Source organism: Furipterus horrens, unplaced genomic scaffold (assembly GCF_987537825.1).
Source record: "Furipterus horrens unplaced genomic scaffold, mFurHor1.1.pri manual_scaffold_6, whole genome shotgun sequence".
NCBI classification, from domain to species: domain Eukaryota; kingdom Metazoa; phylum Chordata; class Mammalia; order Chiroptera; family Furipteridae; genus Furipterus; species Furipterus horrens.
Genome location: NW_028327176.1, coordinates 151463457 through 151490987, shown reverse-complemented (window position 1 = coordinate 151490987; position 27531 = coordinate 151463457). Strand labels below are relative to the sequence as shown.

At 35.1% G+C, this 27531-nt stretch overlaps 1 protein-coding gene across 2 annotated transcripts in view; it reads left to right on the top strand.

The window, feature by feature from the left end:
* Positions 1–27531, top strand: part of REV3L (REV3 like, DNA directed polymerase zeta catalytic subunit) — a 151306-nt gene that overhangs the window by 37721 nt on the left and 86054 nt on the right. Inside the window, exons 2-9 of one of the 2 annotated variants that reach the window (XM_090279762.1) lie at positions 5256–5445; positions 12743–12817; positions 21578–21738; positions 23672–23768; positions 25453–25547; positions 26074–26178; positions 27148–27232; positions 27319–27467. In XM_090279762.1, the coding sequence (XP_090135888.1) occupies positions 5256–5445; positions 12743–12817; positions 21578–21738; positions 23672–23768; positions 25453–25547; positions 26074–26178; positions 27148–27232; positions 27319–27467 (957 nt within the window). Of the gene's footprint in view, positions 1–5255; positions 5446–12742; positions 12818–21577; positions 21739–23671; positions 23769–25452; positions 25548–26073; positions 26179–27147; positions 27233–27318; positions 27468–27531 lie in introns of those variants that run through there. The other variant, XM_090279761.1, reaches the window with a different exon arrangement.

Sequence of the window (27531 nt, the reverse complement as noted above, 5' to 3'; positions counted from 1 at the left end):
ATGCCATGAACCACTAGGTCTCCTTCCAGCTTTTGCTTAGAGGCTCCGTCCTCTTGTGTTGGAGCTGAGCCTCAAGGTTAGCCAGAAGTGAACCATTAGGGGCTTCTCAGGTCTTCCTGAGCGTGCACACAGTTCCACACATGTATTATGCAGCCTTCTAAATTCCCAGGACTAATTTAGAGCTTTTTAAAGCTCCTTATGGACATTTCATTCCTCTGTTTTTTATTTCAAGTTTTTTGACCAGCCTCTTGTTAGCTGCAACTGGTAAAATTCCCTTAGACAACTGTAATGTTTAACAATTGCTGCTAATTGTTGTCAACAAAAATGCTGTGGCTAGGACTATGCACATAGAATGAGCTAAGTCTAATCAAATAAAGATAAGCCCTGAGAATGGAGCTTTTCAGCAAGCTGTGCCAGGCAGGTCAAATAGTGACCATTTTCTGAGAGCAGGGCTTCAGCGAACTCTAAAACTATTCTGGCCTCTGCAGTGCCTGTTTGTCTATTGGTTTTCACAGCAACTGTAGTTACAAGGGTTTGGTTTTCAAGGCTACTTTGGAGCTTGGGGAGCAGGGGGAATGGATTAAGGTAGGTTAAAACACCACACAGCTTGCTGTTCTTCCTAAGAGTCAACTGTTTCGTTTTTAGTAAACACTACTTAGATTATCACATGCCTTTAGTTAATTCCTACAGTGCTGAAAAAAAAAAGTAGAGAAAGAATTATGGGGTGAAAATTTAGAAAGAAGCAAAGACGGACTGGAGGGAAGCAGTTTGAGTTAATGATAGTGATATAAAACTTTTAGAAAAGATATTCTAGGAAGAAAATCTGAAAAATTCTATAAATATAAATTTTCCTGCTCATATACCAAGTTTTTTTAATTACAGAGTTTTATTTAAAATTTTATGTACATTGATTTTTATATTTGGGAAGTGGGATTTGCAAATTACAAAATAAGCATTTCTTATTTAATCTCCTAAGATAATAATCAGCGTGTTTTAAAACAAAGAAAAACAAAAAAGAAGACAATAAACTTCATTCTGGATGATGAAAAGTCTAGTCAGTTACAGCAGGAATTGGCAAACTACTATCCATGGACCAAACCCCTACCATTGCCTGTTTTTGTAAATGAAATTTTATTGGAACACAGCCACTTAAATAATGCCTATGGCTGTTTTCAGGCTACTACAGCAGAGTTAAGTAGTTGTACCAGAGATAGATGGCCCACAAAGCCTAAAATATTTGCTATCTGCCACTTTATACAAAATAATTTGCAGACCCTGAAATTACAATAATGGTATGTGTTAGGCTTCCTGTTCATCAAACATGGATCTACAAAAATAAAGATAATTTTGCTATGAATTAACTAATAAGATATTAAGTGCACAATTTAATTAAGAGACCAAATCCAGGCACTTAAAATATAGAAGAAAATGTGGGAAAATAACATAAGAAATCTGGGAATACAGAGGACTTAATGTTTAGTGTAATTCTAAGTTCTGGAAAAGATTAGATTCAGACACCCAAGCATTGGCTGTTACAAAGGTACCTGCATTATTTATAGAATCCCTGCTTACATGCAGTTGGAAAGTAGCCAAATCCACAGTTTTGCCATGGTGTCTTTAAAAACTAGCAATTATGCTGTGACAAGTTTCCATGGAACTTTCAATGAAATAGCTTCATTGTAGTTTCTGAATTAGGCAATATCAGTTAAAGAGGAAAATTCAAACTCCTAAAAAATTTTTTGAAACCTCTATATGTACATAGGCTTATTCCCCCAAAGATAATCTTTATTCCTGCTGGATTTATTGTCTGAATTCCGTTTCACTTGACAATAAGAGGGGACTTTCAGAAAGTAGTGATATTTTCTTTCTTTATATCTACATGTTATCTAGAAATAGCTAATATCCTAAATCCTTTAAGAATCTCAGATCATCTAGTAATGTTTCAAAATGGCATAACTTTCTCTAACTTTGTAAAAAACATTCTGTAAAAACTGTGTGTGGAACTCAGAGTGTAGGAAAACCTTAGGACTGAAGTCACAAGTTCCACTTAACTAGGCCACTAAACCTGAGTTCCTAGTACCAGTTACCTACCTGTGGACTTCTTTTATGCTAGAGAAGCCACTAATTTAATGCCTAAGCCACCGATTTTAGGGTATTTTCTCACAGCTGAACCTCATCCTAACTGACTAGTTTACCTCTGAGGGACTGTACGGCATGTGGCTCCACACATTTTTGAGGGATAGAGCTGATACAGGGAAATAAATAGAAGTTATATCTTTGTCAAGATAAAGCAGTGCTATTACAGAACTACAAATTTTACAAAAATAAGAAACAATGTTGTTAAAAAGAAATCGACTCATTTATTTTTACAGTTTTTTCCTTATCTTTCTGAATTTCTTATTTTATCTCACTCCTCATTATCTTCTTTTCTATGATACTGTTCTTATTAGAGTCATTAGTGCTATGCCAAGAATTTTTGTGCTGTGGTTCTTCAGGAGGAGGTTCTTCAGGGAGGATAGTGAGCTACTAGAGAATCAGAGAAAGGTACATCTGTGTGGAAGCAGTGACCACAGATTTGCATGGGACTTCAGGTCATTCAGGGTAGGAAAGTGCAATAGGCTGGGGACTCTTCAATATCCATACTCTTTACAGTAACCCTGATGGCAGTTCCATTAGTTGTATCAGGCTCCCTCTGTTCTTATAATTTTTTTTCAGATCTTCAAAGGCTTTCATGTCATTCTTTCTTCTTAAGCAGTTATTCTGTTATGATTGAGGGTTTGTTCATACACTTAATATAAATTTATTTAATGTATACTGTGTGTTTGTGCTGAGTCCTATGGATATTAGGATCTTTCAAACACAGCACCAGCTCCCAGAGAATCTGCAGTCAAATGGGAGAGTCAGATAAGGAAGCAAGTGTTTACAGTAGTACATAAGAACTGAGAAATGAAGGACTAAGGAAGCCAACATTAACGTTTTAAAATTGAACTAGCAAGTTAAATGGAAAGAGCATTAGTTTTAGATTTTATTGATCTGTTTTCATATTCTAATTCAGTTACTTAATAGCCCTGTTACTTTGGGGAAGTTAAACTCTGTAATACTTGCAAGGTTATTCTAAGTTTTAGAAATAAGTATATGTGAAGGACTTAGTCCAGTGCCTGCTAAATAAATTATTTCTGCATTTTTCCTAAGTAATATGCCACAAATGATAGTAATTCCAAAGCCTGTAAATAGAAAGATAATTTTTCTGGCCCTACTTCACAGGAGATGTGAAAAATAAATTTTTTTTTAAATATATGAGCTTTGTGAACACCCTTCCTATAAAGAAATCATTAGTAAAAATCACATTTCTGGTCTCATAAAATTTACCCAAACTTTCATTAAAATATATGGACTGTAAAATTAATTTTTAGGAACTTATAGTATTTCTTATAAATATGCTATTATACTAGTAATTCTGTCATCACTGATCTTAGATTTGTCAACTAAAAGGAATACTTACTTCTCTGTCTCTCCACCTCCCTTGCCTCATGCTTTAGCATGCCAGTTGCTTTTAACCAAATTGTGGTTTATATCCAGAAGAGTAATGGTTATAACCTTTTTCATGAGATGTTTAAAAAGTATCCAAGTAGATCATCAGTAAACTGATTAATTTTATTTTCTTAAGACTCACTCATCACTACAACTTGAATTTTTTCTATATGAAGAATTCAAAAGCTGTAATATTTAGGAAATAGTATCATGTTGTATTTAGGAACTAAATAGCCAAATAATTTGCTTTTAATTGAAAGTCTTTTTTCATTCCTTTGATACTAAGTAGTGTAACTGCTGCTAAAAGTAGAAACTGAAATTGCTCTAACAGCAAGACAATTTGTAATTCTTCCAAATGTGAAAATTGATAGTTTAAGAATACTGTACTCAGAAGGGTATTGATCTTATTTTATTATGTGACTTATCTTTCCAATTTTGCTCTATCATATATAATAACTTCCAGATTTATTAATATTTTTATAACTTACCTTCAGAGTAAGACAAACTGACGTTTTCATTATAAAAAGTGTAAACGCAGTTATCAACAAAACATTGAATTTTTTAATACATTTTATATAAATCATTCTAAATCATATTTAGGAAATAGTAAACAATTATTTCCTTTCCTACCAAAGAAAAAGCCCAGTGAAACAGTACGACAAGGGTTGGGCAAGAAGCCCGAGATTGTGTTGGCAGGAGAGTACAGTGATAGTGAGTGACAGCCCATCACTGCTGCTGTCCTCTCTGTTTAAATTAGACAAATAGCATGGATGGAAGGGGAACTAGGGACAATGCTCAGAGCACAGGAGCCACTTCCATACACCTAGCTCTGCCAGATTCCTGCGAGTAATGGTGCACCTGCTTTTTGTCGTTGTTGTTGTTACTTAACCTTGTCATGGATACATTACTGTTTCTGTGGCACCTCTTTTGTGGGTCTTACTCGTATTACTTTCTTTATCATGGCTGTGGCAGATTGTCTGTTGGCAAGTTTGCACCGTTTACCCCTTCTGCACCTCGCCTGATACAATGGCTTCCTGGGAAGTGTGAGTGCTTGTTTTTTCCTGCTCTCATTGTGCCTCCTTGTGTCCACTCCATCAAATGTGCAATTTAGATATCCAGAAGTCTATTAGAGACCATTGAACTGTAGAGATTTTCTTTTGATTTGTTTTTGTCTGGGTTGTTTTGTTTTTTTTTTTCCCCACTTTCCCCTTCCCCCAGTAACAAAATCCCACACACTGAAATAGTTTTTACCTTCTCCTTTCACCTAGAGCTTAGGTGAAGGTTAGCTGTCTTAGGGAAGTTTCTTGTCTGAGAACATTTATGCCAAGATACATTCATTGATCTACTTAGTCAACTTTCAGTGAATTTTTGAGAGATTCATAACACTGTGCCAAGTGGTATTATAGGACTGTTCGCTGAAGTACATAAAACTAGTTAGATTGTGAGGGTGAAACAGTCAAACATTTTTTCACCAAAACTACTGTTTAAATCATACTATAATGCTTACATTTATAAAATGCTTGTAAGTGTTCTGTTGTAAAATATGTTAAGTAATTGGCTTTAATTGTGGGTTAAGTAAGTGGCTTTAATTGTGGGTGTTTTTCAACACTTACCTTAGATAATTGCTGTCATTAGAACATCTAAATGATGTGATTTTGAGCTTTGTACTGTTAAAATTTTTTAAAGCATCTCAAGACTAAACTTTATAATGTGTTACATTTTAGGTCAGAAGACATGTCTTCATCTACATGGCATCTTTCCTTACCTCTATGTGCCATACGATGGTTATGGACAACAGCCAGAAAGCTATCTGTCTCAGATGGCATTCAGTATCGACAGAGCACTTAATGTGGCTTTAGGCAATCCATCTTCCACTGCTCAGCACGTGTTCAAAGTGTCATTAGTATCAGGAATGTAAGTATATGATATTATCTTTTTAATTTTTTATTTATCTGTATTTCTATTGCCATTCTAAGTAAAAGAAAACATGCCCAATTAAAATATGCTCTTTGTTTTTCTTTTACTTCTAATCTGATGAAATGGGGCAAATTTCTTGCTGTAATTTTTTAAAACAAATTTTTATTGCAATACAATATAGATGGTTAACAGTGATTTTTGTTTTAACCTTTTCTGTTCCTCTGCTTTCTAATACTAGAAATTTAAGTAATTCATTCAACAAGTATTAACTGAACACCTCTATGTGCCAGGCAGTGCTCTAGGCATTTGAAATATACTGGTGAACAAAACAACAATTTCTGCCTCCATGAAGGTTACATTCTAGTAATGGGAAACAGAAAATAACTAATGGGTATAACACAAAATGAATGTATTTATTTATTACGCAATAATTAGTGCTATAGAACAAAAGGTGTAGAGCAAGTAAGAAGGATCAGCAGTGTAGGGTGGGGAAGCATCCTGGTGGCAATTTAATATAAGGTAATGAAGGGGAGGTCTTAATAAAGGGGAGGTCTCATTGTCTAGCAGTTAGACATTTGAGCAAAGACTTAAGTGTGAGGGAATAGGAACAGCATAGATACAGGTGGCTGGAATGGAGGGAGGAAAGGAGCGTAGGACAAAATGAGGTGAAGGGATGGAGATCATGTTGGCCAATGATTCTCAAAATATGGTTTCCATACTTTGGTTTCCAGGATCACCAACATTAACTTTACCCATTTCGACAGCCATGAGAATGTACCTCTGAGGTGTCTAAATACAGGGAACATAATTTAATAGCCACCCCAGCTGCTGCACTGAAATCCATCTGTCGTCCCATAGCTGCTCAAGTTCCTTTCCATAGACTATACTCCCAGCCCACGACTAAGCATGGCAAGGATTCTAAGGCAGTCCTGTTCCTGGGAGACACTTGAGGACTCCAACAGGCTTTCTGAACTTTCATTAGAGTCACACTGCAATAAAAGACACTTCCACCAATCTTCCCTCTATCCCTCCCTCCTTTAGTTGGGATCAACCTGAATCTTAAGCCTGATGGCTGTCCTAGCCTCTCCTGGGTCCCTCTTCATTTTCTCTCACAGATGTTTCCCCTGATAAATTTCTTGTACATTTTGTCATCTACTATGCAGAAGATTTGCGCTAACACATCTGGGAACTTAGTCAAAATACATTCTTGGGTCCCTTAATCAGAAACTTCGGTGGCACAGCCCAGCAATCTGTGTTTTAATAAATCTTTGGGATGATTCTGTTGCATACTGAAGTTTGAAGACCATTGCCATGGGCTGTTCCAAGGACTTTGGCTTTTACTCTGAGCTATTGCATGATTTTGAACAACTGTGACTAACTTAAATTTAAAAGAATTACTTTAGCAACTATTAAGAATAGATCATAGAGGAATAAGGATGGAAGCAGGGAGAGCGTTAAGACTGTTTCATAGTCTGGGTGAGAAAATACAGGGTCCGCACGAGGGTTATTGCAGGGCAGTAGTGAGAACTGGCCAGCTTCTGTATCTGTTCTGAGAGTTGAGTCAACAAGATTGCTTGTTTCATTGGATGAGGGTTTTGAGAGGAATCAAGGATGGCTACAAAAGTTTTGAGTCTGTACTGCTAAAAGGATGGAAGCTGCAGGTAGAGCAGGCTGGCAGGGAAAATTTGGAGCTTATACTAGAACATAATGAGTTTGATATGTCTATATGAAATCCAAGTGGAGATCTTAAACTGTATGCTTCTAGCCTGTCTTCTGGACCACCACAGTATTGTTTTAGTTGAATTCCCTTCTTCTATTTTTTGTCTCACTCCAGAGCCACAAAATTATTCTTCTTACAGTGTATCTTGGATCCTTTTAAAATTATTTAAAATCCAAGGCCTGGCTGCTGTGGCTCAGTGGATTGAGCATCGGCCTACGAGCAAAGTGTCGCTGGTTCGATTCCCAGTCAGGGCACATGACTAGGGTGCACGTCAGGTCCCCAGTTCGGGGCGTGAGTGAGAGGCAACCACACAGTGATGTTTCTCTCCCTCTCTATTTCCTTTCCCTTCTCTCTAAAAATAAATAAATAAATAAAACAAATAAATTATTAAAAAAATAAATAAATTATTTAAAATCCTTGAGTTTCTTCATATTGTTCTTAGACTAAAATTTAAACTTCTAACCATAGCCGATGTGATCAGGCCCCTGCTACCTCTGTAACTTTGTTCACTATGTTCTATCCAGGAACATTGGTCTTTTAGTTTCCCTGATGTGCCAAGCTCTTTCCCACCTTGGTACATGCGTTGCCTTTCCTTGACTTCTCCATCCTTCTCCAATCCTTCAAATTCTTCATCTCTCCAGAGAAGTTTTCTCTGACTTCCTTACTTTAAATAGATTATTAATTTAGTTGTATCTCAAGCCATTCTTTGTCTCCTTTAGCACTTTATAATAGAGTTTAGTTTATATTTTTTGTTTATATACTTAATTTCTATGTTTTTCCCACCATCAAGTAAGGTTCATGAGAACCCTGCCTTCTTATGGTGTGCCTGAAGTAGGACAGCTTCAGTTTTGATACTTAGCTATCATGATTCTAGAAAATATCCTATTAAGAGATTCTAAGTTCCTCTAAGTTAATTAGCTGAGATTTTCCCTATTTGTGCTTATTTTTCTTAGCATTGTTTTATTAAAGAGCTAACTCTAATTACTGGATATAAATTTTTAAGCATAAAAATATCTGCCCTCAAACTGCTCCATTCTATTTTCCCCCCACAGAGTGTCTCTGTTGAGATTTTTGGCAAAATCAACTACAGCCAACAATAGGAAGTAAGGATGGCAAGGTCAATTATACAGAGACTTTCTTGGCTGGAAGAAACAGAAAACTCAGTTTGTGGAGTTTTCAGGCTATATTTTGGGGCAATTGATAAGGAAACAGATTCCTAGATTTACAAAAGATTGTAGAGGTCTGATACTCTTAACTTATATTCAGTTTTTGAAATTATAAGATTCTATATATAAAGAACTAAAGATTATTAACAAAACCAAAACAAAGTAAAGATAATATGGACCACCAATTCAGATTTAATTTTCCCCCATTTATCTGGCTAAAGATAAGTCATATATCCAGACAGATATATATTTATATATATGAAAAATATCATAGGAAGAATAAATAGTTGAATTTTGCCAATGAGGGAGATAAGTTATGTAATATGTCTTTCACTCCTTCATGGCAACAAAATGGGGTAACAGCAGCAAACTAGACAGTTTTATCTAATAAGTAAAGTCAAAGAAAGGTGAAGGTAAGGGATAAGCAGTGATGGTGAGAGAAGGAGGTGAGTTTAAGAAGAGACCTGAGTAAAGATTGAAAGCACATCATGCAAAGATATAGGGCAGAGCTTTCCAGGCAGAGGGAATATAGAGGCAAGTTACTTGAGAGTGGACCAAGTTAGAGGAGCGGAAATGTTTAGAGTGACTGGAGGAAAAAGGAAGGCTAGTGTGACGTAAGGTTGGAGTGAACGGCAAGGGTTTATGACATAAAGAACATTTCATACCTTGGTAAGTAGTTGGATTTTTAAAAAATAGAAATTGTTTTATAGGAGTCATACAGATGGCTCTGATCTAAAACTTTAAACAGCTTTTTTAAAGAAAAGTTGTTTAAATATAGTTTAAATAATGAATCCACTGCCAAATTTCTCCTGTATTTGATGTCCACTAACTACACTGTGAGACATGATAGAGGTGGTATCCTAATGAGACTAAAGTTCTATCTATTGTTTATCGTAAGAGGACACTATTTTTAAAATGAAAGGTGAAGAACTCCCAGTCAAGGTGGCAGTGTAGGCAGACGTGGCTCACCTCTTCGCACAACCACATCAAAATTACAACTAAAATATAGAAAAACAGTCACTGAGAACTGTCAGAAATCAAGTTGAATGGAAGTCTTGACAACCACGGAATTAAAGAAACCAAACCCATCCAGACTGTTAGGAGGAGGCAGACTCAGAACAGGCTGGTCCCTCATCCACATGTGGTGGATAAAAATTCGGGAGGGGTATCTCGGGAGCAAGGAGTCCCAGTCCTACAGCAGGCCAACCAACCCAGGGTTCCAGTGCAAGAAAGATGAGTCCCCACAACTTCAGACTATAAAAAACAGCAGGGATTGAGTAGGTGGAAGAAACTGCTGGAACTTTAAGCAGTTCCTCTTAAAGAACCCACACATGGACTCACCTACTCAGACACACTCCCTCTGAGCTCCAGCACCAGGGTAGCAGCTTGAAAGGCACCAGTGGTACACAAGGAGAGACTGAAGTGTCTGGCATCAAGGCAAGCAGAGGCCATTGCCCTTTCTCTGAATCCTCTCCCACAGAGCCAGCCAGCTGGTGTCATATCTGAGACTCTGTCAACCTGGTTAACACTGTTGGACCCGCCTTGGAGATCCCCAGAGACTCCACCCCACCCAACTTATGGGCCCACTCAAGCTGCTTTTTCATATGATTGCCTGGTCTTGGTTCATGCTTCACAGCTTCCTAAATCCTATCAAACAAGCAACAGCTGGCCTTAGTGTGCCCCAGGCCCGGCACTAACAGCAGCCAGCCTAGATTAACAGCTTGATTTCACCTGGAAATCTCCAAGCCCAACACATGTAGCAGCCATATCTGATTGCTTTATAGCTCAGGCAGGATGGTCCCCAGGCCTGCACCACCCAGGAAACCCCAGGGCCAGTGCACCTAGTGGACAGCTACAGACCATGTTAGAGCACCACCAACCTGCCCCTACACAGCTGATCCTGCGCAGAAGGTGGAGATTGGTGATAAGTGGTCATAGCCAGTCCTTACAGCTGACTGGCCTGGGTAAATCCCATTGATCTGCCAACAGCAACCAAGGCTCAACTACAAGAGGAGGGTGTACTCAGCCCACATTAAGGACTCACCTTGAGGACCCAGCTTGGGTGATAAGGGCGGCTGTCCCACTAGACCCTACAGGACACCTATTACATTATGCCACACTACCAAGATGTGGAGTCAAAGCAGCTCTACCTAATACATAGAAACAAACACAGGGAGGCCGCCAAAATGAGAAGACAAAGAAACATGGCCCAAATGAAAGAACAGGTTAAAACTCCAGAAAAAGAGTGAAACGAAATGGAGATAAGCAATCTTATCAGGTGCAGAGTTCAAAACACTGGTTGTAAGGATGCTTAAGGAACTTAGGACTTCAGCAGCATAAAAAAAGATCCAGTCAGAAATGAAGGATACACTAATTTAAGTAAAGAACAGTTTACAGGGAAACAACAGTAGAGTGGATGAAGCCAAGAATCAAATCAATGATTTGGAATATAAGGAAGGAAAAAACAACAAATCAGAACAAGAAAAACTAATCCAAAAAATGAGGATAGTATAAGTGTCCCCTGGGACAACTTCAAGAAGTCCAACATTCGCATCATAGGGGTGCCAGAAGGAGAAGAGAAAGATCAAGAAAATGAAAATCTGTTTGAAAAAATAATGAAAGAAAACTTCCCTAATTTTGTGTAGAAATAGACATACAAGTCCAGGAAGCACAGAGAGTCCCAAACAAGTTGAACGCAAAGAGTAGCACACCAAGACATATCATAATTAAAATTCCAAAGGTTAAAGATAAAGAGAATCTTAAAAGCAGCAAGAGAAAAGCAGAGAGTTTTTTACAAAGAGGTGCCTATAAGACTATCAACTGATTTCTCAAAAGAAACTTTGCAGTTTAGAAGGGATTTGAAAGAAATATTCAAAGTTATGCAAAGCAGGGTCCTACAGCCAAGATTTCTATACCCAGCAAAGCTTTCATTTAGAATTGAAGGGCAGGTAAAGAGCTTCCCAGACAAAAAAAACTAAAAGACATCATCATCACCAAACCATTATTATATGAAATGTTAAAGGGACTTATTTAAGAAAAAGAAGAATATCAAAACTATGAACAATAAAATGGCAAAAAACAAACATATTTATCAACAATTGAATCTAAAAAAGCAAACTAAGCAAAGAAGAATAGAAAGAATCATGGATACAGAGAGTGTTTTGGTGGTTGCCAGTTGGGAGAAGGGTGTCAGCAGGGAAAAGGTGAAGAGGTAAGGGGATTAAGAAGTACAAGTTGTTACAGAATAGCCATGGGGATGTCAAGTAAATGGAGAAGCCAAAGAACTTATACTAATGACCCATGGACATGAACAATGGTGTGAGGATTGCCTGAGGGGTTGGGGGATGCTGCATGGAGGGGGGCGGCGCAAAGAGAGCAAAATCAGGAAAACTGTAATAGCATAATCAATAAAATATAACTTAAAAAATAAAATTAGGGTTATATCTCAAAAACATAAAATGAAAGTAATATTAAAAAAAGAAGACGTGATTGGTTTTATCCACCTAAATATTTAATCAACCACTTATTTATAGACAAACTCTAAGCAGATACAAAACATTTTAGTTTACAAATTCATACCTGCTCACATATCATTTCTAATTACTTCATCTTTGAAAAGGGTGGTCTGTATATCAGATGTACGGGTATAGTTTTCAGATCTTCCTGAATTGATATAATATTATAGCCCAACTTATTTAGTCTTGTATTGAAGACTTGTTTCCCTATCCTGTAGATTTTTGTTTCTCCCTTTCCCCATTCTATCTGATGCCCCGAGAAAAACCCAGCCTCAGCATAATTAGGGTCCTTATGTAAGTCCATGGTTTTTTCAGTCTCCTAAGTTTCTATCTACACAGTTTTCTCAGACTTCATTTGATACTTAAGCTAGTGTGTATGTGTGTGTGTATATATAATAGTTATGCACAAACATATAATAAACTGTCTCTGCCTAATGAACTTGCAAAATTAATAATAAACAGATGATTAAGGAAAATGATAAATGCTGTTCATTAAAGGACTTTGTAGATGAAGAACTTTTAGATTTTACAAAAAAAAATGGATAATGGGAGAAGGTGCCTGAAAGATGTTTTTCTTGAGAATACATGGTCAGAGTAAAAAGTACCACTTAAAGAATCATGATGATTTGCTGCTCCTTTTCTGTCTCTAGTTTTTTAAATGTGGTATTTTAAAACTTTTTACAAAGAAGCAACCAGATATTAATACTTCACATGTTAACCTGTGGTAGGTTTAATTGCAAAGGTCTTCAGGGTTTTGTTTGATATTAGGGGGAGGGTTTGGGGTAATATTTAGATAAGTAAGACTGAATTGGATCAGCTGAATTGAATTAGAGCAGTAAGTTACATTATTTCATCTCTGAATGCTGAAAATAATACTTTTTCTTTTATTCCAGGCCTTTTTATGGTTATCATGAGAAGGAAAGACACTTTATGAAGATCTATCTTTACAATCCTGCAATGGTGAAAAGGTACAAAGTTAAATGAAAGAGGAATATGACTAACTATCACTTAAGTATTTTAATAATAAAAAGAAATATAGAAGAAAATCTTATGTAGTTTGTAGCATTATTAAAGAAAGAGAACATAATACATCTATATTTGCATAGGAAGGATATTTTAAGGGTGAAGAGACCTTGATTTATAGCTCCTGCTTCTTTTCTGTCTCAGATTTAGAGTTGTGGAAATAGATAAGGAGACATGATGGCTGCCATGTATGATCTGAGTGCCCTGTTGGCCAGACCAGATGTTCATACCAAGAGAAACTAGCTCTTCAATTTCCAAGGAATGAGAAATGTGTGAGAGTGAGGCCAGAGTGGGAGAGCTTCTGAGATCTCAGAGTCCTGTTGACTCCTTATTAGTAGTTAGTAAAACTTTATAGCCTAGGTTTGTTGTTTTGTTTCTATTTGATTTTCTTTCTTCTCTCATTAAGTCTTCCTTAAGACCTATAGCTTATTCTCTCAATCATCCTGGAGCCAGCATTAATGAGAGTGGGAATGGCACATGCAGAGAAGACTTCTGTCATCCTCTAGGGTTCAAAACAAGTATTTTCATTCTACCCAGGGTAAAAGTAGCCTTGGAGAAGTGCTCAGTGGTGTTTGCTCAGAAGAGCCTCTCTGCCAGTAGGTACTAGGTTCCAAAGGTAACCTTTTGGTAAGCTATAAATTGGATGTTTCCCTGGAGAGAATTTAAGTACCAAGAGAGGCACAGCCACCAAGGAAATGAGGTTCACTCTAAATTAGGCCATGAGTACACTGAATCACAGTGATTATTTCCTTCCCTGGGTAACCAGTGAAAACTTTCTTTATCATCTGACTCCAACCTTACCCTCACCAGCTTCTGTTACATAGGGTACCAAAACAATTTTCAGGAATAGGCAGTGATACTTTTCATACCATTTACCCGCTAGTCACACTGTCTGGTGTCCGTGGAACAATCCTGTGGATTCTTAGCCTCTTTTGCATACACAATAGCAAGGGTAAACCGCAACAATTTTTTTCTCATTTTTTTATCCCCAGTTGTGCTCAGGGGGAACTATGAATAAAATTTGCATAAGCCTTTTATAAATAACCTGTAAACTTTAGTTCTGCTCGAAGTATAAATATAACCTATTTTTCTTTCTGTGACTAGAGCAATCAAATATTTATTAAACTATTTTCAATAAATTTACTTTGAATTACATAGCTTATCACAGTGCTTATCTTAAATTCCCCGATTGATGGATTCATTCATTTATTTTTAATAAATACTTATAAAATGCCTACATTTTTTGATGTACTACAAACATTGGTGAGCAAAGTTTGTGTGATTTCTGCTCTTAGGGATCTTACAGCCTAGCAGGGGAGACAGATAATAAACAAGTAATCTAAATATCTAACCTAAAATCATGATAGACACTATGAAGGAAAAGAACAGAGTTCTATAAAAGAAAACATTTTCTCTTGTGTTTGTTGTTTGTTATAATACCTTTACACATGAATCATTTGTTATGGTATTTGACTAATACATAATGCAATGGTTAAGAGCCAGGACCAGATTACCTGCATTCAAAATCTGGCTCTACTACTTACTAGCTGGGTGACTTTGGGCAAGTTGTTTGATCTCTTTTCATCTATAAAGAGTGTTGATGTTGGTACACATTGTTCTGATAATCAAATATGTTGATATCTATAAATCACTCAGAACGGTGCTTGTCATATTATAAGTGCTGTGTAAATACTGGCTATAGTATAATATGTAGAATGTTGAAGTACAACTTTTTGACCTCTCCCTCACTCATAACTCTTCCCTAGAAGCAGTCACTTTGAAGAGTTTGGTATACGTCCTTTTATTTTCCATAAGTATATATGTACATATATGTACATATCCTCTTTTTAAAATTTCCATATAAAATTGGTATAATACTAGAATGTAAGTCTACAGGGGCAAAGATATTTCTGCTAATATTTCCTGATGAATCCCCAGTTTTTAGAACAGTGTCTGGCACATAGTAGTTAATGAATAACTGTGGGATGAATGAACACTATACTTATCATCTGGGGACTGGCCTCTTGATTCCTCTACTTGTTCATCGAATTGCTTCCATTCTCCTTGAACTACCTACTCTCTTGGCCACGCCCTGGAACTTGTCCTACCTCTTGAGGTTTTAAATGCAAACATTTTGGTTTCTGACTACAATTTTCCATGTCTTTTTTAGCAAGTTTTTGAGATAATTTACATGTCACAAAATTCACATGTTACACACACACACACACACACACACACAATTTACAATTTTTAGGAAATGTACTGAGTTGTGCACCTATCAGTTCTAGAACCTATTCATGGCCCCAGGAAGATTCTTTGTCTCCTTTTTTTATTCATTTTAACTCTGTCCCATTTGACCAGTTTATAGCCTTCAAACTCCTTGGCCCCACTACTTTCCCAGTTTGTAGCCCCTCCTGCAACTGATTTTTTCCCCTTCCATCTTAGATTCTACTCTTTTATCTTTCCACTTCCTTTTCCCACCAGGTGAAACCATTAATTCTAGATTAACCCTTTTATTTACGGTACTTCCTCTCTGTTAAAACTCTGGTTTGTGATTACTGCAGGATACCAACAGCAACAAAAAAAATCACAACAGATTGGTGCCACTGTAAATTCACGGTCTTTGACTTCACCTGAGCCCTTCCCTTGCCTGCCTTACTTCTGTTTCTCTTTAATTAAGCCTCTCCTTACCATTCTCTGCCGTCTATATTCAAATGTTAAATACATCCTGAAGCCTTGCCTCCTCCTCATAGAGAAAATAGAACACATTAGACTAGAGCATTGATTGTTAGTGTGGACTAGGGATTTCTGAGACCTTTTGAAGGGCTCTGCACAGTCAAAATTACTTTCATAATAATACTAAGATGTGATTTGTCCTTTCCATTGTGTTCACTGGTGGTGGCTAAAACTGCTGGCACCTTGGTCCAGATCAGAATAATAGCATCAAACTACTGTACCCTCCCCCTTATTCATAGGAGATATGTTCCAAGACCCCCAGAGGATGCTAGCAACTACAGATAGTTCCAAACCCTATATGCAGTATGCTGTGTCTTCCTATTCTTACATAAGCTTTACAACTTCTCTTTGGTATAGCTGAATTGCCAGCATCACTACTCTTACGCTTTGGGACCATTATTAAGTAGCATAAGGGTGACTTGAACATAAGCACTGCAACACCACAACAGTCAATCTGATAACCGAGGCAGCTGCTGAGTGACTTAACAGGCTGGTGGCACGTACAGCATGGATACGCTGGACAAAGGGATGATATACATCCTAGACAGGATGGAGCAGGACTACAGGAGGTTTCATCATGCTCATCATGCTACTGAGAACAGCATGCAATTTACAACTTAAGGGTTGTTTATTTCTGGAATATTTTATTTAATATTTTCAGGCCATGGTTGACCTTGGGTCACTGAAACCATGGAAAGCGAAACTGTGGATAAGGGGGAACTACTGTATTAGTTGTTGTATTTTTCACTATTAAATACCCACAGATAAAAAAATAAAAGCCAGTTTTACTTAAGAGCATTTATGAGGATATGGTAAAAATAATTAATTTTATTAAGTCTTGACCCTCGAATATACATGTTAATATGTTATGTGACAAAATGAAAGTAAGAATAAACACATCTGTGTACTGAAGTGCTATGAATGAATGTCTCAAGTTAAAAGCACTTTTATGATTTTTTTCAGTTGCAAGCTGGGCTAACCACTGTTTTTATTAATGGGATAGCAGTTTTATTGTACTTTAAAGAACATATGATAACTAAAAAGTTATAGTGATTTGCCTATTTGACAGACACCTCAAACATGAACAAAGTGAGCCTGTCACTTGAAGAAAACTCATAGTATTTGTTGCTAATGATAAAATTTGAGCTTTTAAGCCAACAAAACATTAGAATTTTTGAAATCTATATTGGTACTGTGAACTTTATTATTATTTTTTATTTTTCAATTACAGATGGCATACAATGTTATATTAGTTTCAGGTGTACACCCTAATGATTAGACATTATGTAACTTACTAAGGCGTCATCCCAATAAATCTCACACCCATCTGACACCACACAGTTATTAGAACATTATTGGCTACATTCTCTGTGCTGCACTTTACATCCACATGACTGTTCTGTAACTAACAAGGGTACTTCTTAATCCCCTCACCTCTTCACCCATACCCCACACCCCCCTCCAGTCTGTACCCATGGTTCTGTCTCTGGCTTGGTGGTGATGAACTCCTTTAACTTTTCATTGTCTGGGAATTTCTTTGTATGTCCTTCAATCTTAAATGACAGCTTTGCTGGGTAGAGTAATCTTGGTTGTAGGTCCTTGCTTTTCATAACTTTGAATATTTCTTGCCAGTCCCTCTGGCATGCAAAGTTTCTGTTGAGAAATAAGCTGACCGTCTTATGGGAACTCCTTTGTAGATAACTAACTGGTTTTCTCTTACTGCTTTTAAGATTCTTTGTATTTAACATTTTGCATTTTAATTATGATGTGTTTTGGTGTGGGCCTCTTTGGGTTCATCTTATTTGGGACTCTGCACTTCCTGGACTTGTATGTCTGTTTCCTTCACCAAGTAAGAGAAGTTTTCTGTCATTATTTTTTCAAATAGGTTTTCAATTTCATGCTCTCTCTTCTCCTTCTCGCACCCCTATGATGTGACTATTGGTATGCTTGAGGTTGTCCCAGAGGCTCCCCTTACACTGGCTTCATATTTTTTTAATCTGCTTTTCTTTTTACTATTCTGATTGGGTGTTTTTTGTTTTCTTATATTCCAAATCACTTACTTGATTCTCGGTGTCATCTGCGTTCCCGTTGATTCCCTGTAAATTATTATTTATTTTGGTTAGACTATCCTTCATTTCTGATTGGATCTTTTTTATTGTTTTTGTATCTTCTTTCATGCTGTTGAAGTTCTCACTAAGTTCCTCGAGCATCATTTAACCACTATTTTGAACTCTGAATAATGGTTGTTCTATAATTTCGTTGCGTTTTGGATGTGGTTGTGTACTTTGAGTACCACATTTACTTCACACCACCATCCTGACCAGAAGTCCAGTACTATGAACTTTCTTTCCCATACTTAATAAGATTTTCCTGATAGATAATACTAACAAATAATTTTTTTCATGTTGTTTAATGAAATATATCAACATTTAGAAGATCTGTTTAACTTAGTGGATCTGTATTTTCCAAATGACCAGTGTGTGATGTTAGAAAATTCTACATGGGCAAAAGTATTTAAAGTGTAAGATAGACCAGTAGATTTTAATGTAACATAATGTAAAAAGTTATTGGTATGGTTTCAAATTTCACATTGCTGCTAACCATTGAGAAACTACTACTCTCCTCCTTTTCTATGTTATATCAAAGAAAATCAACATTTATCTAAAAAGCTTATTTAATTATTCTTTTTCCAACTACACATCTGTGTAAGTCTGGACAAAATATCACAATAGGTTGAGCAGAAGCAGGAAGCAGATGTGAAAATCCATCTATTAAAACAAATTAGCAAACATGTAAGACAATTATTCTTTCCTCAGTAAGGTTTTTTTTTTTTTTTTAGAAAATAACAAATAATGTTAACATAATGGGTTTATTGTTATTTTTTAATTAGTATATAACTTTCTTTAAAATTTCTCAGTTTTATGATATGGTAAATATCAGTGGACATAAATCACATAAACAAAAGCTCTTTGGTGCTGTCAATAATTTTTAAGAGTGAAAAGAGTTCCTGGGACCAAAAAGTTTTAGAACCACTGGAATAAAGCTCTGTTAATATCCCATCAAAGATCCTCAAACTCTGTTCACATCCATTCTCTCCTTTTCGCTACCTATGACAGTGAAAGAGATTCCCCCACTTCACCTCCAAAGCTCAAGATCCACCCTTTTTTACCTTTTCTTGATCTATCAGTCATCCCCATCTCCTTTCCCTACACATTCATACTAATGACACATGCATTCATACTCATAGCTATTCTCCCTGAAGGATTTATCTATACTTTGTATATCCAATTTCTTACCTCCTATTGACTCTTCAGCTTACTTCCAATATGGCTTCCACCCTAGTCATTCTTCTGAAATTGCTTTCACTGATGTTGCTCAATCAAATTAACACCTTTTTGTCCTTACCCTTGACCTCATGTCAGTTCTTATACTGCCTTAAAATAATCCCAAGTGTTGTTGTTTTATATATATATACTTCCTCTTGTTTTCCTCATACCTATCTGATCAGTTGTATCTATGACACTTCGTTGGTTCCTCTTCTAACATCTGTGGTTGTTCCTAGGGGTTCTGTTTTAGGCTTTTATCTTTTCTCTCTATACTTTCTCTCATTCTACTGCCTTATCTGCTCCCATGGTTTTGTTTTTGTTAACCTTTATGTGTTTGACTTCCAAATGTATATCTAGCCTAAATTTCCCTCCTGGATATTTAACCTACTGGATAAATAGCACTGTAGTTAAGAGTGAGGGCTTACCAGTCAGAAAAAATTTGGTTTGAATGTTAGCTCTTCTACTTTTTATTTCTGTGATTTTGGCCACCTTTTTAATCTAAGACTTAGTTTCTCTGTTTATAAAATTGGGATGATAGTACCATAGGTTTGTAATGAGGATTACTTGAGATTAAGCATTAAAAGCACCTAATACAGTATCTAATACATCATGCTTTAAAATGTTAGCTGCCTTTGCTGTGTAATAAATTATTCTTATCCTCATCTTCATTATCATTCATTTTCAATATTTTCACAGAAATCTACCTATTCCATTATACCTAAACCCCAGTATGTCTAAAACTTAGTTTATCTTCATCCCCTTGCCCCCAAAAATCTTTCTAAAAGCCTGTTTTCTTCCATTTCTTCCTATTTCAATAAATGCAGTGCCACCAACTAGCTGCTTAAGCAAGAAATCTAGGCATTATAGTCAACTCCATAATATATATTCTACCTATCCACTCCTAGTTAGCCATCAAGGCCTGGCCATTTATTTTTTGTATATCTCCTGAGTCAACACATTGTTATCATTCTTGCTAAAGCTACCATCATCTTGGTTTTTCCACAGTAGCTTCTCACTCCCTAGTGTTGTGCATTCTCTAGATAACCTGGTTATTTCACTTTCCTGCTTTTCACAGGCAAATGGCACTACTGTACTTCTTCAAATGTCTTAATAGGCTCTGCATGATCTGACTTCTCATTACCTCTCTAGCCAACACTTCTCACCACAGTTTTGTCACCAGGCCTCACTTAGTGGTTTCTATTCCCAAGTGAACCATGTTTTTTCATGTCGCTTTGCATGTTCAGTTTTATTTACATGAAATACTCTTCCCTGTCTTCAAACAAAAAGTATCTCCAGTTTACTGTTTAGACTCCTATTCAGAGACATCCCGTCAAAGCTTTGCAGGAATTGCCTCTGCACCCCTCTCTGGTTAGTGTCCCTTTTAGATGTTTCATACACTTTCCTTGCACAGCACTTATACCATCCATTTATAATTACCTATTTTTTGTAGGAAAACAAGTCAGAGAAGAAAAATGTTAAAATGGTGGCATCTCCAAGTAGCGGATTGAGTCATAATTCCTTCTTTAGAATTTTTGTATAGTCTTTTCAAAATTTTTTCTGAATTTTTAAAAGAAAAATTTTATTTTGAAAATCTTTCTGGTATTTTGTCTTTCTCAATATATTGGGGTGGCCAAAAGGTTCATATGGCTTTTTTCTGTACAGTGGCTCTAGTAGCACTTAGTTGTCTTCAACTTCATTGGAAACAGTTTTGTTTGATTGTATTGTGACAGCTGTCTTATCAGCATGCATTTTTAAAAAAACTTGCAAAATTGGTGAATTTTTGTGCAGCCATTTTAATATTGTAGATGGAAGAAAATAAAGCAACATTTTCAGCACATTATGTTTTATTACTTAAAGAAAGGTAAAAACAACTGAAATGCAAAAAAAGATTTGTGCGGTTTGTGGAGAAGGTGCTGTGACTGATTGAACATGTCAAAAGTGGTTTATGAAGTTTCATGCTCGAGATTTCTCACTGGACAATGCTCCACTGTCGGATAGACCAGTAGAAGTTGATAGCAATCAAATTGAGATATTAATTGAGAATAGTCAGCGTTATGCCACACGGGAAATAGCCAGCATACTCAAAATATCCAAATCAGTAGTTATTGGTGAAAATGAAAAATGTGTCTTTTATTTTACAGAAAAAACCATATGGCCTTTTTGGCCAACCAAATAGTTAGTATTGAACTAGTTTTAAAAGTCAAAATACTCTTGCCTTGGCTGGTGTGGCTCAGTTGGTTGGAGTGGCGTCCTGTAGTACATACACCGAAGGGTTGGGGATGTGATTCACGGTCAGGACACATACCTAGGTTGTGAATTCAGTCCCCAGTTAGAGTGCGTGCAGATCTCCCCACCCCCCCCATCATTCCCCCTCCATCTACCTTCTTCTCTCTCTAAAACCAGTAAATATTTTTAAAAATTGAAAAAAAATTCTCTTCATCTAGGGTTTTTGTCATTTTCAGAGCATGTGACTTACCCTATAACTTGATTTAAGCTTTTAATTTCTTCCAAAATACAAATTTCCAGTAAAGTTGAAGTTAAAATTTGAATGACAATATGTTTTATTCTCTATTAGTATAATCATTGTTTCACATAACATTTTAGCAAACATAATTTGATGATATAATTTTTTTCCTAATTTAGGATATGTGAACTCTTGCAAAGTGGAGCCATAATGAATAAATTTTATCAGCCTCATGAAGCGCATATTCCCTACCTCCTACAGCTTTTCATTGACTACAATCTGTATGGAATGAATTTAATAAATCTGGCTGCTGTCAAGTTCCGAAAAGCAAGAAGGAAAAGTAAGGTTAATTTCTCAATTCAAATTAAAGCATTGAAACAAGGGTTATGTAATTGACGATTTATAAAATAATATATATTTATATTGTATAATACATGCTGAGTAGATAAAGAGTGAAATATACAAAATGGTAATAGAGTTTATTAGGAAAAGACTCTCAAATGAAATTTTTTTGTAACAGCTTTATTGAGGTATAATTCCCACAACAATTTACTCATTCAAAATGGAAAAATCAGTGGTTTTAGGATATTGATAGTTATGCAGCCATCACCACAATCAAATTTAGAACATTCTCAGTACCTCTAAAAGAAACCCGACAAAAGCTGGTTTCCAATAGGTGAAAAGCATGAGAAAATTTTGAATTAGCAAATATATGTAAGCCATTTTAGTTTTAGTTATAAAAGCTAGATAAGTATTAGAATGATGTTTAGAAGGGATTTTTTTTAACTATGGAAAATTTTTACAATCTAAAGGTAGAAATATATGAAATTTATTTGAGAGAAATTAACGATAGAGAAATTGCAAGTATGATGAAATAAAATTTATACCTTAATTCATTATACTAAATAGCCCTCAGGTTTTGTTTGTTTTGTTTTGTGTAAGATAATAGGTTATACTGAAATCATAGAAAGAATAGATGAATCATTTTTTGTATTTTGTCATGTTATTTCAGACATGTTATACTTAAACTTACAGTAAACTTAATGGTAAATCAATATATATTACATATATATGCATCACTTAACATTTTACCTTGTAAGACAAATTAATATAGTATGTAATGTAGTTTTACTTTTGAAAATGAGGTAAATTCAAAAGTGAAAAAGATTTAGAAATTTTAATATTATATATGCATATGTAATTTTGTCTCAGTATTCAGTTATATAACCCGTTTTCAAATGAAATGGAAATTACTAATTGCTATAATTGTTAAGGTGAAGTATATAGAAGTACTTATATAGAGTAAGTATTTTGAGTATCACAGAGACATTTTATATTACATTTTTTGATATACACAGTTGAAAAGAAATTATGTGTATATTAGAGAGTTTCCATGTTCTTCAGGGAAATATGCTAAAATAATACATAAATTATAGGGAAGAATTAGTTACATGTTTTGAAGGTATGTGTTTTGTTGAAATAGCAAAGATGGTAATAATACCTGATCTCAGTCTAATTACACCATTTTGTCATCAGGCTACCCAAATTAGAAAATCAAAGTATCAAATATAGCTGGAGAAGATTGCAAATTTAATATCTTATATAATGTCAGGATTCAAGCTTTCTCTTATCTGAAGATTTAAATTCCCATGAGATAACAGAAAAATTACTAAAATTTAGAGACCGCTTTTAAAGCATGACCTTAAGTTAGGACTCAGTTTCTGAAACTGGGACCACTAAGCAAATATGTCACCTTTTCAACTGTTGGTCAAACTGTATTTGCATTTGCCCCAGGTTTCTACTCACTGTTTTACTGCCATTACTTCTGAAATGCGTTGTGTATTTTCTTTTTCTCTCTTTTTTCCCCCAGGGATTAGTATTAAAGTATGTTTTGAAGTTTATCTGGAATCTGATTTCCACTAGAATTTTAATTGAGGCTCATACAGAATATCTTAGGAATTTGGATTAAAGTCTACAAAAAATTTAATCCATCTTTATTTATAAAATGAGATTTTAAGCATACCTATCAGAATAGCACATTTAAATGTATTCTTTTATTCTGGTATGAAAGTCTTATAGACATTTCTCTCTTACAAGCCTATAGTGTAAATACTTCTTAGTTTAGAACCATTACTCTCAACTGTGCATATGCATTCCTAGGGGTGTATGAATTGTTAGGAACTAGTCATAGAGGTTGTTTATTATTTACTTAAAGAGTAATTATATGCAAGTTAAAATTAGAACCTTATTCCCTTTTACTTTTCTATTCCCAGGTGATTCATTGCATGCAGCTGGATCTTACAAGGATCGGCTACCAAGAAATTCTCTTACTGGTACCTTATTTCGGTGGGAAGAAAATGAAATACCAAGGTTAGTTATTGTTATGAAGAGGAGAACATATTTACATATAACCTACTGTGTTCAGAAATCAGTGGTTATCATTTAATTTTAATCTTGTATTTGGTGTTTTTAATATATAAATTTATTAAAAAAGCAAATCTCAACAGAAATGTTCAGAGAGCTACAGTTGTCTACCGTCATTATCTTTTATCTATCTTTCATGGCTAAAATGAATGTATTTGCTGACTCAAATTTTTAACTCACAGTTTTTCTATGTACTGGAAAATTTTAATTCTGAAAACTACTTCCTTCCTTCCTGTTCTGAATGTCTAAAGTAGTTTTATAGTAAGGTCAAGAAATTGTAAATTTCTACTATGAGATTGTATTTTTTGATGTTATTGTTTCCCTTCTTTGTCACAAATGTGTTACTGCTTGAAAATTCACCCTTGAAATTTACAATATAGTTCTTCCAAAACTTGTGGAATTTTTTAGTATAAGGAGAAAGTTGGTCACCATAAACTATTTCATCTGGTATGTTATTTCATGGCAAAATTCATTTTGTTAAATTATATGAATGAAGAAAACTGCATTAAGGAATCATTTTTTCTGAAAGTGAAAGGGATATATTGTGATAGGTTGGCTAATATGTTTCTTTTCTATCAATGATAAAAAAATGTATATTTGTATCTGCATGTATGCATCTGTGTATATATGTATATTTATTTGAATTGCAAAAATTCTGTGGTTTAACAAATTAATTCCTAATGTTTCATCAAGATTTCCTTAGTGATAGACCATGGAAAATGAAGTTTTGCTAATATATTTCTCCTAAAACATTAAAATATTTTTCAAATACAAATGTGAATGAAATCTGCCATCACTCACTTTCTATTAAAATCATGGGTCTCTCGTTTTCATTTGATGTCCATATTGGTAGGATATCTAAATTTTGGAATGAGTAAACTGGGATTCACCCTAGAAGTTGTATGTTTATTCTGTCAAGCAGGGACAGTTATGTGGTGCCCTAACCCTGTTTGTGTGTGTATGTGTGTGTTTGACTTTAAAAAATCCAGAAACTTCTGAGTCTGGCAGGAATAACCCTCTGTAGTTGTCATAAAAATTAACGGCTTTGTAGTGTTACCACATTTCCTAGCTATGATCCCACCGTTGAACACATTGTTTCTCAAATCTGTAGTTATGGAGAATTTTACAGCATTCAGTTCAGCAGTAGTTGGGGACAGGGAGAATAATATCATTTGCCCACTTTTCAGTATATTTACCTCCCCTCGTCTCTTGTTGCATATTCTCTCCTTATTTTTTAAATAATCTATGATTGCTGAGAAAGATGCCTCTGGGCAAATGATTACATATCTGTATCAGTTGTCCTCTTATCCCATTCTGCCCTGGATATGACCTGCATGCTGCAGTGTTGTACATGCCTTATGTATAAAATACAGTGAACCTAAATGTGAAAAATGTACTGCAAAAGGATCTCTGAGTTGTCAATATAATAGTATTTTTTATATTTTGCTCTTCCTGTTTTTATTTCTTTATATGTATATATACAGTGTCAATTATGTCATGAATACTTGTGAATTAATGTATCACTGGCTTTTCTGCTTATTTCCTAAACATGAAAAATTATATAAGGAAAATTTTTAGAATATTTTCTCCTACACAATTATTGTGGTTTTTTGCTATGTTTTTAATACAGCTCCTTAATACTGGAAGGTGTTGAACCACAGAGTACGTGTGAATTAGAAGTAGATGCTGTAGCTGCTGACATCTTAAATCGGCTGGACATTGAAGGTATGTATACAGTAATTCTTAATATATGTTTTTATTTTAAAAAAATTAATGAGCAAAGTAGAGTAAGGAAGAAAACATTACTAGAGATATAAGAAGATACCAGATCTTATGAAGATTGCCTCTGTACCTCTGATGAAATAGTTATTCTTCATTTATATTTTCATTAATATGAGTATGTTTGCACAGTCATGAACCTAAAGTAAATGTAACACAAATAAATTAGCCACTATTTAAAAAATTAATATAATCTGACATAATTTTTAGGATAGATAACCAGGTCTTAGATCTGTTGGCTATCATCACATGTTTGAATCTTATTCATTTGTTGAGTTTTGGGGAACCACTGGGAAGAAAACTAAAAACAGGATGGCATAAGAAATGTAGGCTGAGATAGTTTGTCTGCTTTATTACACTAAGTAGGTAATTGTTCTTCTTGAGACAATATGTATTTTTTTTAAGTTTGGATTTCTTTTTTTAAGCAAGTAATTTTTGACATTGTGTTAGTGAAGCATTATTGTGATTACAGCTCAAATTGGTGGAAATCCTGGTCTACAGGCTATATGGGAAGATGAAAAGCAGCGGCGAAGAAACAGAAATGAAACTTCTCAAATTAGCCAACCTGAGTCACAAGGTATAATAAACCAAATAGTACTCTTAATATTTTTTTTAAACAAGATATTATAATAGGAGAGTTTAAGCCACTGAGTTTTTACCTTGACTGTAAAATTTCTTTTTCAAATTACTTTTAAATTTTCTAGATATTTTTCCTTCTCTCATTGCCCTGAACCAGTAATTCTTTACCTCCAAAGTCACTCATTGCTTCTTTTTCCATAAGAAATTGTCATCTTCATTGTCCTTGGTTTTCATCATACCTTGTCTTCCTGTCCCACATTTTTGTTCCCTTTTCATTCTCTAGTGTGTTCTTACCTTCTGTATTTCTAAATGAGCTATAGAATACTCATAGAAGATCACGAATCCCAACTTAGAAACATTGTGTTTAGTTTGTTAAGCTTTTAAATGTACCCATGAAATACAGACCCTAAATTATTATCTTGTTATATCATACAAACTCACTTTGATCATCTTCTACAGCTGTGAAGAAAACACTAATTTTATTTATATTAAGCCCTGCTACTTAAAAAAGAATTTGAGGGGGCTTAAATAAATGCCATGGATATAACAAAATTTCAAATTTTTTATTATAGTGTTTTGGACCCTAAAAATATTTTGATAAATTTTGAATGCATACTTTGATAAATTTGAATGCCTTTTAAAATAGAAATATATTTTATATGGCAAAATTTCTAGATTCAGTGTGTATGATACATGTATATGTAGAGAGCAGTGTTTTCCTGTGTTAGATTGAAGTTATAATTACAGAATTAATCTTAAACTAATCGACTAAGTGCTTAATTATATAGCCTCAATTACAACCACTACTCTTTTGTTTGTTTTTATAAATAGAACTACTTTTAGGTGGTGTTACATGTGTCAAGAGAAGTATAGGAAACTGCTATTTTAAAGGCTATTTTAGGATTAAAGAAAATATTTCATTCATTTGCTATCTACATTTTTCTTAATGCACTCTTACAATTTCAAGATCGCAGGTTTGCGCCAGCAACAGAAAGTGAAAAAAAATTTCAGAAGAGACTTCAAGAAATTCTCAAACAGAATGATTTCTCTGTGTAAGTGGTTATTTATTATAGATCTCAGAACTATTTTATTGCTTTGTTATCTAGTTTGTTATAAAGGATGTGTTTTAATTAAGCAGAACGTTATCAGGATCTGTAGACTACAGCGATGGATCCCAGGAGTTCTCTGCTGAGTTAACATTGCACTCTGAGGTTCTGTCTCCTGAAATTCTTCAGTGTACCCCAGCTAATATGGTAGAAGTCCACAAAGACACAGAATTGAGCAAAGGTGAGGTTTTCTTTTCAGGTGTGCAGAAAATACCCTAACACACATCTGTATATCTAGCAAGGAG